The 15,305-nt window shown below is 41.2% G+C and overlaps 1 protein-coding gene across 1 annotated transcript in view; it reads right to left on the minus strand.

Annotated features, from left to right (window-relative positions):
• Positions 1-1,069: 1,069 nt before the first annotated feature.
• Positions 1,070-15,305, minus strand: part of LOC128652758 (vomeronasal type-2 receptor 26) — a 135,765-nt gene continuing 121,529 nt past the window's right edge. The window contains exon 4 of the mRNA XM_053705689.1: positions 1,070-1,968. Within this exon, the coding sequence (XP_053561664.1) occupies positions 1,070-1,968 (899 nt within the window). The remainder of the gene's footprint in view (positions 1,969-15,305) is intronic.

Genomic DNA, 15,305 nt, shown 5'->3' on the forward strand with positions numbered 1-15,305 from the left:
GAGACATCCGGGTCTGTGAAGTGTATCTCTGTACGGGGGGGGGGGGTTGTGTTACCCACTTCAGTCATTTACAAATGGTCAAAGCACTTTTTGTCAAAACAGCTTTTATATGGGTGCAATATTAATCAGTATGTTGGTATAAATATATAAATATATTAAATATCACTCAGCCATACCCTAACATAACTAACTATCCTGTAAGTTCCGTACTCTCTTATAGTCCATCATTGGAATTTCCTGGGGGATATCAATTTCCTTATTTCATTGTTTTACAATATGCCAATATTTGTTACTCTATCATTGTATGAGTTATATTGAGTGATAAACACTAATTTCTCTTTTTTAACCTTTTTAGGTTTAGTATCATTATTCTCTTTTCAGCATACTTTATATTAATTTCAATAACAATAAGTTGCTTAGAATATCCCCTTTCCAGGAATATATTACCCATATCATGAAATTTTACTTTTTTCAAGGAGTCCTCATTGACAATTCTGCCAACTCTAATATGTTGACTATGGGGTAGGGAATTCTTAAGGGCTGGGTGATGAAAACTGTCATCTTTCAATAGGGTATTCCTGTCTTTTTCTTTAGAATATATATCCAAGCCAAGTACGCCATTTTGTTTATATACTAATGTATCCAAAAATGTAATTTTCTCTTCACTAAAGTTTAGAGTTTAAAGTGAACTCTAAACCATTGAAGTCCATGTTCAACTGTTGTACAAATGTTCTCAAGGAGTCCATGTCCTTTATTTGTAAAGGGGATTCCATGTGCATTGCGACTGACTTCACATAATCAGGACTGGCGCTATGTGGTGAAAATATTGCTACAAAGTTCAGCTTAAATTAGATCTGTTCTCTCTAGGCAAGATAAAATAAATAACAAAATCTGAAAGGCACACGTCAAATAAAAACACAATTACTATATATTTGTAAATATTTAAATGTTTTATTTGTAACTTTTTTAGTTTCATTATATTCTAAGCTTTATTATTTCATTGATGATAAAATGAAATTGATTCTATAGTTAATATGGTATAGGGATATCATCTCAGGTAAATAAAATATTATTGTTTCCCAAATACATATTCTCGAGTGTTTATCTCAGGTTTGACCAATATAATGTAGCACTTGGGAATAAATATACAGCCCAGCAGTCCTGCACTGGAAGCCAGAATAGCAAATATCTCCACGGCCACCATGTATTTGCCCTTGGTGCTCAGGTACGCTGGGATGAAGGACAGCCACACACTGCAGAACACCAGCATGCTGAATGTGATTAGCTGGGCCTCATTGAAACTGGCGGGTAACTTCCTAACCAGGAAAGCAACCAGGAAACTTAATGCCGACAGGAAGCCCAAGTAGCCAATCACAGTGTAGAAAGCAGGGACACACCCCTCGTTACAAAGTAATATCATCTTCCCAGTGTCAGTCTGAGTGTCATAGTCTGGGTATGGAGGGCAGAGACTAAGCCACACAGTACATGTCACTACCTGCCCCAGGGAACAAACGATAACCAGGCACATGGATACCTGGGAACCCACCCACTTCTTAATCTTGCTGCCAGGTTTAGTGGCATTAAAGGCAATGACAACAGTGATTGATTTTGCCAGAACACAAGAGACAGATACTGTAAATATTACACCAAAGGCAGCTTGTCTGAGCAGGCAGGTCACTGTCACAGGACGTCCAATGAATAACAAGGAGCAGAGGAAGGACAATATGAGGGAGATGAGGAGGCTGTAGCTGAGGTTTCTGTTATTGGCTTTAACTATAGGTGTCTCATGGTGTTTAATAAAAATCCCCATCACTGAGGAGGCCATTATACAGAATATTATACACAGGGAAATCAGAAGAACACCTGTAAGGTCCTCATGTGAAAGAAAATCCATAGTCCTTGAAATGCACTTATCTCTTCTCTCATTGGACCACTGATCTTCAGGACAAATCACGCAATTTTCAGCATCTGTAATAATTGTATCAGGTAAAGAAAACAAAAACTTTTCAGTTTTACATAGAATAGTCGTAGAAATGCTAAAGTTAGCAAAGATAGTGGTCACATACTCACTTATTCTCACGCTCTTGACCAGGGGCATGCACCCCAAAAGTATATACCGTTATCCCAGTATGTCTCTTACTGACAAGTATCAATAAGGATATTAGCCCACATCTCCCAGTGAGTGCCTTACTGACAAGTATCAATGGGGATAAATGCCCACATCTCCCAGTGAGTACCTTACTGACAAGTATCAATGGGGATATATGCCTACATCTCCCAGTTTGTGCCTTACTGACAAGTATCAATGGGGATATATGACTACATCTCCCAGTTTGTGCCTTACTGACAAGTATCAATGGGGATATATGACTACATCTCCCAGTTTGTGCCTTACTGACAAGTATCAATGGGGATATATGCCTACATCTCCCAGTGAGTACCTTAATGACAAGTATCAATAGGGAAATACACCCACATCTCCCAGTGAGTGCCTTACTGACAAGTATCAATGGGGATATATGCCTACATCTCCCAGTGTGTGCCTTACTGACAAGTATCAATGGGGAAATATGCCTACATCTCCCAGTGAGTGCCTTACTGACAAGTATTAATGGGGAAATATGCCTACATCTCCCAGTGAGTACCTTACTGACAAGTATCAATGGGGATAAATGCCTACATCTCCCAGTGAGTACCTTACTGACAAGTATCAACGGGGAAATATGCCTACATCTCCCAGTGTGTGCCTTACTGACAAGTATCAATGGGGATAAATGCCTACATCTCCCAGTGAGTACCTTACTGAGAAGTATCAATGGGGATATATGCCTACATCTCCCAGTTTGTGCCTTACTGACAAGTATCAATGGGGATATATGCCTACATCTCCCAGTGAGTACCTTAATGACAAGTATCAATAGGGAAATACACCCACATCTCCCAGTGAATGCCTTACTGACAAGTATCAATGGGGATATATGCCTACATCTCCCAGTGTGTGCCTTACTGACAAGTATCAATGGGGAAATATGCCTACATCTCCCAGTGAGTGCCTTACTGACAAGTATCAATGGGGAAATATGCCTACATCTCCCAGTGAGTACCTTACTGACAAGTATCAATGGGGATAAATGCCTACATCTCCCAGTGAGTACCTTACTAACAAGTATCAACGGGGATATATGCCTACATCTCCCAGTGTGTGCCTTACTGACAAGTATCAATGGGGATATATGCCCACATCTCCCAGTGTGTGCCTTACTGACAAGTATCAATGGGGAAATGCACCCACATTTCCCAGTGAGTGCCTTACTGACAAGTATCAATGGGGAAATATTCCCACATCTCCCAGTGAGTACCTTAATGACAAGTATCAATGGGGATATAGGCCTACATCTCCCAGTGTGTGCCTTACTGACAAGTATCAATGGGGAAATATGCCTACATCTCCCAGTGAGTACCTTACTGACAAGTATCAATGGGGATAAATGCCTACATCTCCCAGTGAGTACCTTACTGACAAGTATCAATGGGGAAATATGCCTACATCTCCCAGTGTGTGCCTTACTGACAAGTATCAATGGGGATAAATGCCTACATCTCCCAGTGAGTACCTTACTGACAAGTATCAATGGGGATATATGCCTACATCTCCCAGTTTGTGCCTTACTGACAAGTATCAATGGGGATATATGCCTACATCTCCCAGTGAGTACCTTAATGACAAGTATCAATAGGGAAATACACCCACATCTCCCAGTGAATGCCTTACTGACAAGTATCAATGGGGATATATGCCTACATCTCCCAGTGTGTGCCTTACTGACAAGTATCAATGGGGAAATATGCCTACATCTCCCAGTGAGTGCCTTACTGACAAGTATCAATGGGGAAATATGCCTACATCTCCCAGTGAGTACCTTACTGACAAGTATCAATGGGGATAAATGCCTACATCTCCCAGTGAGTACCTTACTGACAAGTATCAACGGGGAGATATGCCTACATCTCCCAGTGTGTGCCTTACTGACAAGTATCAATGGGGATATATGCCCACATCTCCCAGTGTGTGCCTTACTGACAAGTATCAATGGGGAAATGCAACCACATTTCCCAGTGAGTGCCTTACTGACAAGTATCAATGGGGAAATATTCCCACATCTCCCAGTGAGTACCTTAATGACAAGTATCAATGGGGATATATGCCTACATCTCCCAGTGTGTGCCTTACTGACAAGTATCAATGGGGAAATATGCCCACATCTCCCAGTGAGTACCTTACTGACAAGTATCAATGGGGATATATGCCTACATCTCCCAGTGAGTGCCTTACTGACAAGTATCAATGGGGATATATGCCTACATCTCTGTTATGTTCCTGTCCCTTTAAATCAGGATGTTCAGGTATTCACATCCCTATATAAGGCCCCTCCTCCAGTCTACCTATGCTTGGTAATTTGTATTCACTTAGCTATAAGCTGAGCAACAACGAAGACACCTTGCTGATATTCCTAACGAAGGAATTTACTCATAATAACTACAACTGCTGTGTGCTTTTCAACTTTGGATCATCATATACCAGGTTTCTTTGTTTTGTCCGGAATCCTTAAAGTATCTCTTATTTGTTAATTCAGTTTCTCCCGGCTTCTACATTGATGCCGTGTATCGGCGTCTGACGTCACCGTAAGTCTCTGGAGCTCTCTCTCACTCTGGCTGCAAACAAACAACTCCTGTGCTTAATAGCAACTCACCTTGAAGCTGCGGTAACCGTTACTATTCCTTACTCTCTGAAGTTGGTAACGTATTATACCTTAATTCACTTACTACTTTGAAGGACTTTCCTGCATGTTTTACAGTGTGACGCTTATGCAAATACAGCTACCGTTAACTATCTGATTGCCTGTAATATCTATCGATTCAGCCTGATGAACTGTGCTTAATTATTCTATGTGCTTTATCAAATAATCATACTGTTGGTTGTGAAAGACTGCCTGCTGTTTATATGAATACTAACAACGTTATAGACTAACTAAGGACTGCCTGTTAACTAAAAACAACATAACCTGTTATAGAGCTCTCCTGCTTACTTTATATAGAAACACCTCCTGGTTGCAACCTGTGTTTATTGAGGCTGACATTCACCTACTAATACTTAATCTTAACTAAATCTTTCATTTATCTACTATCTCTATAATTATCTGCATATTGCAACCTGGTATTGCAATCGGGATAATATACCTTTAAATCTCATTTCTTTCTCTCTGCATAATTATCTGCATATTGCAACCTGGTATTGCAATCGGGATAATATACCTTTAAATCTCATCTCTTTCACTCTGCATCCATGCAGCAGTGACCCTCAGATCTATGAGCAAAAACTAGGTTCTTGATTACATCTAATGAACCTAAAGGTTTGGTGTGAGACTGAGTGGTCCTGCAGTTAAGGATATTAAATACTTGCACCTAACATAACATATTACCAAGCCTTAACATATATCCTACAGCATGGATATCACTGAACTTACAAACCGTGTTGGTTCCCTTGCACAAAGCATGGACCATATGCTACAAGGCCTCAGAGAAATTAAAATTGAAAATGATCACATTAGGAAGTTTATTAATGAGCACTTATCTGATAAACCTGCTCCTATTGAATTAACACCTGAACCAACTGTATCTCCACCTGAAAAATTATTTGGTGACAGGACTCAGTTTAGAGAATTTAAAAACTCCTGTACTCTGTACTTTTCTTTAAAACCCCGAACCTATACATCTGATCGGGTCAAAGTTCTAACGGTCATCTCATACCTCAGAGGAGAGGCTAAATCCTGGGCTAACGCCTTCTATGAGAACAATGACCCCATATTAGACTCCTTAGATGCCTTTTTCTCTGCCATGTCCCTATTATATGAAGACCATCATAAGCAGAATACTGCTGAGACTGCTCTTAGGAGCCTACGACAAGGTAAAAGAGCAGTAGAAGAATATATCACGGACTTTAAAAGATGGGCACCAGACACCCAATGGAATGAACCTGCTCTCAGAAATCAGTTCAGAAAAGGTCTTTCTGAAACATTAAAAGATGAATTAGCCCATGGTGCAGTTCCTGTGGAATTAGAGAATCTTATGACCTTATGTATCACTGTTGATAGAAGGATAAGAGAACGTAGATCTGAAAGGGCACTATCTGATCCTATTGCCAAGAAAATCCCGGTATACCATCCTGTGGTCACTGCACCATCTAAATCAAATGATGAACCTATGGAAGTTGCTGTCATGAGGGGTCCTCTAAAACCAGAGGAAAAAGCCAGAAGGAAGCTACATAACTTGTGTTTATATTGCGCAGCAAAGGACCATGGTGTTAGAGACTGTCCTGTGCTTATCAGACAGAAGAGGGGTAAGAATCTTCAGCACCAAAATTGCCTTAATAAATTGTCTACGCTTACCACTCATTTACCAATTTCTGTTCTTTTGCAGTGGCGTCTACAGAAGACAAAAACCCAGGCCGTTATTGACTCTGGTGCATCTGGGAATTTCATTGACCAAGCATTTGTTACAAAACATAAAATACCCACAATAAAAAAAGATAGTGCACAAGCCATAAGATTGGTTGATGGTTGTCTTATGAATACAGGGCCTATCACTCATCACACTACACCCTTACAAGTTATCAAACAGAAAGGCCATACTGAGACATGTACATTTGACATTTTGCCTTCTAGTTTATACCCGTTAATTTTTGGTATCAATTGGTTGATAAAACATGATCCTGATATATCTTGGAAGCAAGGTGTTGTGAATTTTAATTCCACTTACTGTAAGGAAGTCTGTTTTCCCAAAGCTTCTGTGTGTTGTATGACTGATCATGTTTTACCTGAATGTTATAAAGAATTTTCCGATGTGTTTGACAAAGTAGAAGCTCAGAACTTACCCCCCCATAGGTCTTATGACTGTCCGATAGACTTACTACCGGGCAGTTCTATTCCCTTTGGTCATATATACCCTATGTCAGAACCTGAATTGGTTCATTTGAAACAGTACTTAGAGGACAACCTTAAGAAAGGTTTTATAAGACCTTCCACCTCTCCAGCGGGTGCTGCAATGTTTTTTGTTAAAAACAAGGACGGATCACTTCGTCCTATTATCGACTACAGACAAATTAACAAATGCACCAAGAAAAACAGGTACCCACTCCCACTTATCCCTGAACTTATAGAACGGTTGCAAGGAGCTAAAATTTACACAAAATTAGATCTTAGAGGAGCTTATAACTTGATAAGAATGAGGAAAGGCGATGAGTGGCTAACAGCTTTCCGCACACGTTATGGACTGTATGAATATACAGTAATGCCTTTTGGGCTGTGCAACGCTCCTGCAACGTTCCAGTGTTTTATAAATGACGTATTTCATGACTTACTTGATGTCTGTATGGTCATTTATTTAGATGACATTTTAATCTATTCTGAGAATATAACAAACCATCACACCCATGTCAAGCTTGTTTTGTCCAGACTTCGTTCACACCATCTCTATGCTAAGTTAGAGAAATGCATTTTTAATACCACTACTATCTCCTTCTTAGGATACCATGTTTCCCCTTCTGGTATCGCTATGGAAGCAAACAAAGTGGAAGCTATTACTAACTGGAGCACCCCCCGTACAAAAAAGGATGTTCAGAGATTTCTTGGGTTTGCAAACTTCTATAGGAAGTTTATCAAGGGCTTTTCTGAGATTGCTAGACCCTTGACTAAATTAACTCAGAAAAAACCTGGTTTCTCTTGGAATATTCATGCTGAGAACGCATTTAATATATTAAAGGAGAGGTTTGTAACAGCACCGATACTCAAATTCCCAGATCCCAGTTTACAGTACACGCTTGAGGTTGATGCTTCTGAGTACGCTCTTGGAGCTGTACTCTCACAAAGAGTTTCACCCAAGGAAGCACTGCATCCAATATCATATTACTCTAGGGTAATGAGCTCAGCCGAGCTAAATTATGCTATTGGTGAAAAAGAGCTTCTCGCTATAAAATCAGCACTAGAGTTTTGGAGACACCTCCTTGAGGGTACTAAACATACTATTCTTATACTTACGGATCATAGAAACCTTGAATATTTAAAAACCAGCAAAACGTTAACATCTAGACAAGTTAGATGGAGCCTCTTCTTTTCAAGATTTGATTTTACCATCACTTACCGCCCGGGTTCCAAAAATACAAAAGCAGATGCTCTTTCAAGGAAGGATCCAAAACCTCAACATTATATACCTCCAGATTCTATCATTCCACAAAATAAGTTAATTGGATTAACTTCAATCACTGAAACTTCTATAAAAGAGTATCAGAGAGCAGATCCAACACTCCCATTAGCAGATCTACAAAAACACAGTAGTAATCTGTATTACCATGGAAACCAGATATACATACCAGAACCTCTACGAAATGAATGAATGCATTCTGCACATGATTCTCTTCTATCAGGACATCCTGGACTTCATAAAACACTACGCATACTTCAAAGAGACTATTGGTGGCCCAAGATGAAAAGTTCTGTCTCTTCTTACATTCGATCCTGTTCAGTCTGCGCTACTTGCAAACATACTAGAACTCGTCCTTATGGTCTTCTTCTTTCATTACCAGTTCCTGAAAGACCCTGGAAGGACATAGCAATGGACTATATAGTGGAGCTACCCCCATCCTCTAACCATAACACAATTCTAGTCATTGTTGATCTGTTTTCTAAAATGGCACATTTTATTCCACATATGGGTTTACCAACCGCATCCGAAACAGCCATACTGTTCTTGAATCATGTTGTAAAGTTACATGGACTACCCGATTCCATCACGTCTGATAGAGGATCTCAATTCACCTCTAAGTTCTGGACTCAGTTATGTTCTATTCTCAAGATTACTAGGAGATTAAGTACTGCTTATCATCCCCAGACTAATGGTCAGTGCGAAAGGACTAACCAGTCTCTTGAACAGTATCTGAGATGCTATTGTACCAACCAACAGGATAACTGGTTCGCTCTGCTGCCTACTGCAGAATTCGCACATAATAACATGACCAACGCATCCACAAAAACTTCGCCATTCTATATTAATTATGGTTTTCACCCTTCATATCATCTTTTCCACAGAACCGATTCCTTGCTACCTACGGTTGATCAGACTGTCAATACTATTGCTGAGGGTTTTTCTGTTCTCAAAACAACCTTACAAGAAGCTCAAGCTTCACAGAAACACCATTATGATTTAAGGCGCTCAAAACCCCCTCTTTATAAACCTGGGGATAAGGTTTGGCTAAGTACCAAACACCTGAAACTCTGTATTCCAAGTAAAAAGCTTGGAAGTCTTTTCATAGGTCCCTATGACATAGTTAAGGTTGTTAATCCAAATGCTGTGACTCTTCAGCTGCCTCCTTCTCTCAGGATACATCCTACATTCCATGTGTCCCTCCTGAAACCTTTCTCTCCGATAAGGGATCCCCCTCATCCTTCGTTGACTAACCCTCCAGTTGTGGATGAAGTTGAGTATGAGGTGGATTCTATTTTGGACTCTCGTTTATACCGCAATCAACTCCAGTACCTGGTACGATGGAAAGGTTTTGGGGCTGATGAGGACTCCTGGGAACCATACTCTAATTTGTCGGCACCCCGTCTTCTTTCAATTTTTCATCGGAGACATCCCGACCGACCCAAGCCTTGATCCGCGGAGCGGCTCTTTTTAGGGGGGCGTCCTGTTATGTTCCTGTCCCTTTAAATCAGGATGTTCAGGTATTCACATCCCTATATAAGGCCCCTCCTCCAGTCTACCTATGCTTGGTAATTTGTATTCACTTAGCTATAAGCTGAGCAACAACGAAGACACCTTGCTGATATTCCTAACCAAGGAATTTACTCATAATAACTACAACTGCTGTGTGCTTTTCAACTTTGGATCGTCATATACCAGGTTTCTTTGTTTTGTCCGGAATCCTTAAAGTATCTCTTATTTGTTAATTCAGTTTCTCCCGGCTTCTACATTGATGCCGTGTATCGGCGTCTGACGTCACCGTAAGTCTCTGGAGCTCTCTCTCACTCTGGCTGCAAACAAACAACTCCTGTGCTTAATAGCAACTCACCTTGAAGCTGCGGTAACCGTTACTATTCCTTACTCTCTGAAGTTGGTAACGTATTATACCTTAATTCACTTACTACTTTGAAGGACTTTCCTGCATGTTTTACAGTGTGACGCTTATGCAAATACAGCTACCGTTAACTATCTGATTGCCTGTAATATCTATCGATTCAGCCTGATGAACTGTGCTTAATTATTCTATGTGCTTTATCAAATAATCATACTGTTGGTTGTGAAAGACTGCCTGCTGTTTATATGAATACTAACAACGTTATAGACTAACTAAGGACTGCCTGTTAACTAAAAACAACATAACCTGTTATAGAGCTCTCCTGCTTACTTTATATAGAAACACCTCCTGGTTGCAACCTGTGTTTATTGAGGCTGACATTCACCTACTAATACTTAATCTTAACTAAATCTTTCATTTATCTACTATCTCTATAATTATCTGCATATTGCAACCTGGTATTGCAATCGGGATAATATACCTTTAAATCTCATTTCTTTCTCTCTGCATAATTATCTGCATATTGCAACCTGGTATTGCAATCGGGATAATATACCTTTAAATCTCATCTCTTTCACTCTGCATCCATGCAGCAGTGACCCTCAGATCTATGAGCAAAAACTAGGTTCTTGATTACATCTAATGAACCTAAAGGTTTGGTGTGAGACTGAGTGGTCCTGCAGTTAAGGATATTAAATACTTGCACCTAACATAACAATCTCCCAGTGAGTGCCTTACTGACAAGTATCAATGGGGATATATGCCCACATCTCCCAGTGAGTACCTTACTGACAAGTATCAATGGGGATATATGCACACATCTCCCAGTGTGTGCCTTACTGACATGTATCAATGGGGAAATATGCCCACATCTCCCAGTGAGTGCCTTACTGCAAGTATCAATGGGGATATATGCCCACATCTCCCAGTGAGTGCCTTACTGACAAGTATCAATGGGGAAATATGCCCACATCTCCCAGTGAGTGCCTTACTGACAAGTATCAATGGGGAAATATGCCCACATCTCCCAGTATGTGCCTTACTGACAAGTATCAATGGGGAAATATACCCACATCTCCCAGTGAGTGCCTTACTGACAAGTATCAATGGGGATATATGCCCACATCTCCCAGTGTGTGACTTACTGACAAGTATCAATAGGGAAATATGCCCATATCTCCCAGTGAGTACCTTACTGACAAGTATCAATGGGGATATATGCCCACATCTCCCAGTGTGTGCCTTACTGACAAGTATCAATGGGGAAATATGCCCACATCTCCCAGTGAGTGCCTTACTGACAAGTATCAATGGGGAAATATGCCCACATCTCCCAGTGAGTGCCTTACTGACAAGTATCAATGGGGAAATATACCCACATCTCCCAGTGAGTGCCTTACTGACAAATATCAATGGGGATATATGCCCACATCTCCCAGTGAGTACCTTAATGACAAGTATCAGTTGGGATATATGCCCACATCTCCCAGTGAGTACCTTACTGACAAGTATCAATGGGGATATATGCCCACATCTCCCAGTGAGTATCTTAATGACAAGTATCAATGGGGATATATGCCCACATCTCCCAGTGAGTACCTTAATGACAAGTATCAATGGGGATATATGCCTACATCTCCCAGTGTGTGCCTTACTGACAAGTATCAATGGGGATATATGCCTACATCTCCCAGTGAGTACCTTACTGACAAGTATCAATGGGGATATATGCCCACATCTCCCAGTGAGTACCTTAATGACAAGTATCAATGGGGATATATGCCCACATCTCCCAGTGAGTACCTTAATGACAAGTATCAATGGGGATATATGCCTACATCTCCCAGTGTGTGCCTTACTGACAAGTATCAATGGGGATATATGCCCACATCTCCCAGTGAGTACCTTACTGACAAGTATCAATGGGGATATATGCCCACATCTCCCAGTGAGTACCTTAATGACAAGTATCAATGGGGATATATGCCCACATCTCCCAGTGAGTACCTTAATGACAAGTATCAATGGGGATATATGCCTACATCTCCCAGTGTGTGCCTTACTGACAAGTATCAATGGGGATATATGCCCACATCTCCCAGTGTGTGCCTTACTAACAAGTATCAATGGGGAAATATACCCACATCTCCCAGTGTATGCATTACTGACAAGTATCAATTGGGATATATGCCCACATCTACCAGTAAGTGTCATACTGACAAGTATCAATGGGGAAATAGGCCCACATCTCCCAGTAAGTGCCTTACTGACAAGTATCAATGGGGATATATGCCCACATCTCCCAGTAAGTGCCTTACTGACAAGTTTCAATGGGGAAATATACCCACATCTCCCAGTGAGTACCTTACTGACAAGTATCAATGGGGATATATGCCCACATCTCCCAGTGTGTGCCTTACTGACAAGTATCAATGGGGATATATGCCTACATCTCCCAGTGAGTACCTTACTGACAAGTATCAATGGGGATATATGCCCACATCTCCCAGTGTGTTCCTTACTGACAAGTATCAATGGGGATATATGCCTACATCTCCCAGTGTGTGCCTTACTGACAAGTATCAATGGGGATAAATGCCCACATCTCCCAGTGTGTGCCTTACTGACAAGTATCAATGGGGATATATGCCCACATCTCCCAGTGTGTTCCTTACTGACAAGTATCAATGGGGATATATGCCTACATCTCCCAGTGTGTGCCTTACTGACAAGTATCAATGGGGATAAATGCCCACATCTCCCAGTGTGTGCCTTACTGACAAGTATCAATGGGGATATATGCACACATCTCCCAGTGTGTGCCTTACTGACAAGTATCAATGGGGATATATGCCTACATCTCCCAGTGTGTGCCTTACTGACAAGTATCAATGGGGATATATGCCTACATCTCCCAGTGTGTGCCTTACTGACAAGTATCAATGGGGATAAATGCCTACATCTCCCAGTGAGTACCTTACTGACAAGTATCAATGGGGATATATGCCTACATCTCCCAGTGAGTACCTTACTGACAAGTATCAATGGGGATATATGCCCACATCTCCCAGTGTGTTCCTTACTGACAAGTATCAATGGGGATATATACCTACATCTCCCAGTGTGTGCCTTACTGACAAGTATCAATGGGGATATATGCCCACATCTCCCAGTGAGTGCCTTACTGACAAGTATCAATGGGGATATATGCCTACATCTCCCAGTGAGTACCTTACTGACAAGTATCAATGGGGATAAATGCCTACATCTCCCAGTGAGTACCTTACTGACAGGAATCAATGGGGAAATACATCCATACTCACTGCTACTAGTCTGCTACATCTCTCTTCCTTACTCACTGCTACTTGTCTGCTACATCTCTTCCTTACTCACTGCTACTTGTCTGCTACATCTCTCTTCCTTACTCACTGCTACTTGTCTGCTACATCTCTCCTCCTTACACACTGCTATTTGTCTGCTACATCTCTCCTCCTTACACACTGCTACTTGTCTGCTACATCTCTCTTCCTTACTCACTGCTACTTGTCTGCTACATCTCTCTCCCTTACTCACTGCTACTTATCTGCTACATCTCTTCCTTACTCACTGCTAGTTGTCTGCTACATCTCTTCCTTACTCACTGCTACTTGTCTTCTACATCTCTATTCCTTACTCACTGCTACTTGTCTGCTACATCTCTCTTCCTTACTCACTGCTACTTGTCTGCTACATCTCTCTTCCTTACACACTGCTACTTGTCTGCTACATCTCTCTTCCTTACTCACTGCTACTTGTCTGCTATATATCTTCCTTACACACTGCTACTTGTCTGCTATATATCTTCCTTACACACTGCTACTTGTCTGCTATATATCTTCCTTACTCACTGCTACTTGTCTGCTATATATCTTCCTTACACACTGCTACTTGTCTGCTATATATCTTCCTTACACACTGCTACTTGTCTGCTATATATCTTCCTTACTCACTGCTACTTGTCTGCTATATATCTTCCTTACACACTGCTACTTGTCTGCTATATATCTTCCTTACTCACTGCTACTTGTCTGCTACATCTCGATTCCTTACACACTGTTACTTGTCTGCTACATCTCTCTTCCTTACTCACTGCTACTGGTCTGCTACATCTCTCTTCCTTACACACTGCTACCTGTCTGCTACATCTCTTCCTTACACACTGCTACTTGTCTGCTACATCTCTTCCTTACTCACTGCTACTTGTCTGCTACATCTCTCTTCCTTACTCACTGCTACTGGTCTGCTACATCTCTCTTCCTTACACACTGCTTCTGGTCTGCTATATCTCTTCCTTACACACTGCTACTGGTCTGCTACATCTCTTTCTTACTCACTGCTACTTGTCTTCTACATCTCTCTTCCTTACACACTGCTACTGGTCTGCTACATCTCTTCCTTACTCACAGCTACTGGTCTGCTACATCTCTCTTCCTTACACACTGCTCCCTGTCTGCTACATCTCTTCCTTACACACTGCTACTTGTCTGCTACATCTCTCTTCCTTACTCACTGCTACTTATCTGCTACATCTCTTCCTTACTCACTGCTACTTGTCTTCTACATCTCTATTCCTTACTCACTGCTACTTGTCTGCTATATATCTTCCTTAAACACTGCTACTTGTCTGCTACATCTCTCTTCCTTACACACTGCTACTGGTCTGCTACATCTCTTGCTTACACACTGCTACTTGTCTGCTACATCTCTTCCTTACACACTGCTACTGGTCTGCTACATCTCTTCCTTACTCACTGCTACTTGTCTTCTACATCTCTCTTCCTTACTCACTGCTACTTATCTGCTACATCTTTTCCTTACTCACTGCTACTTGTCTTCTACATCTCTATTCCTTACTCACTGCTACTTGTCTGCTATATATCTTCCTTAAACACTGCTACTTGTCTGCTACATCTCTCTTCCTTACACACTGCTACTGGTCTGCTACATCTCTTCCTTACACACTGCTACTTGTCTGCTACATCTCTTCCTTACACACTGCTACTTGTCTGCTACATCTCTTCCTTACACACTGCTACTGGTCTGCTACATCTCTTCCTTACTCACTGCTACTTGTCTGCTACATCTCTCTTCCTTACTCACTGCTACTGGTCTGCTACATCTCTTCCTTACACACTGC

Source organism: Bombina bombina, chromosome 3 (genome assembly GCF_027579735.1).
Source record: "Bombina bombina isolate aBomBom1 chromosome 3, aBomBom1.pri, whole genome shotgun sequence".
Taxonomy (NCBI): Eukaryota; Metazoa; Chordata; class Amphibia; order Anura; family Bombinatoridae; genus Bombina; species Bombina bombina.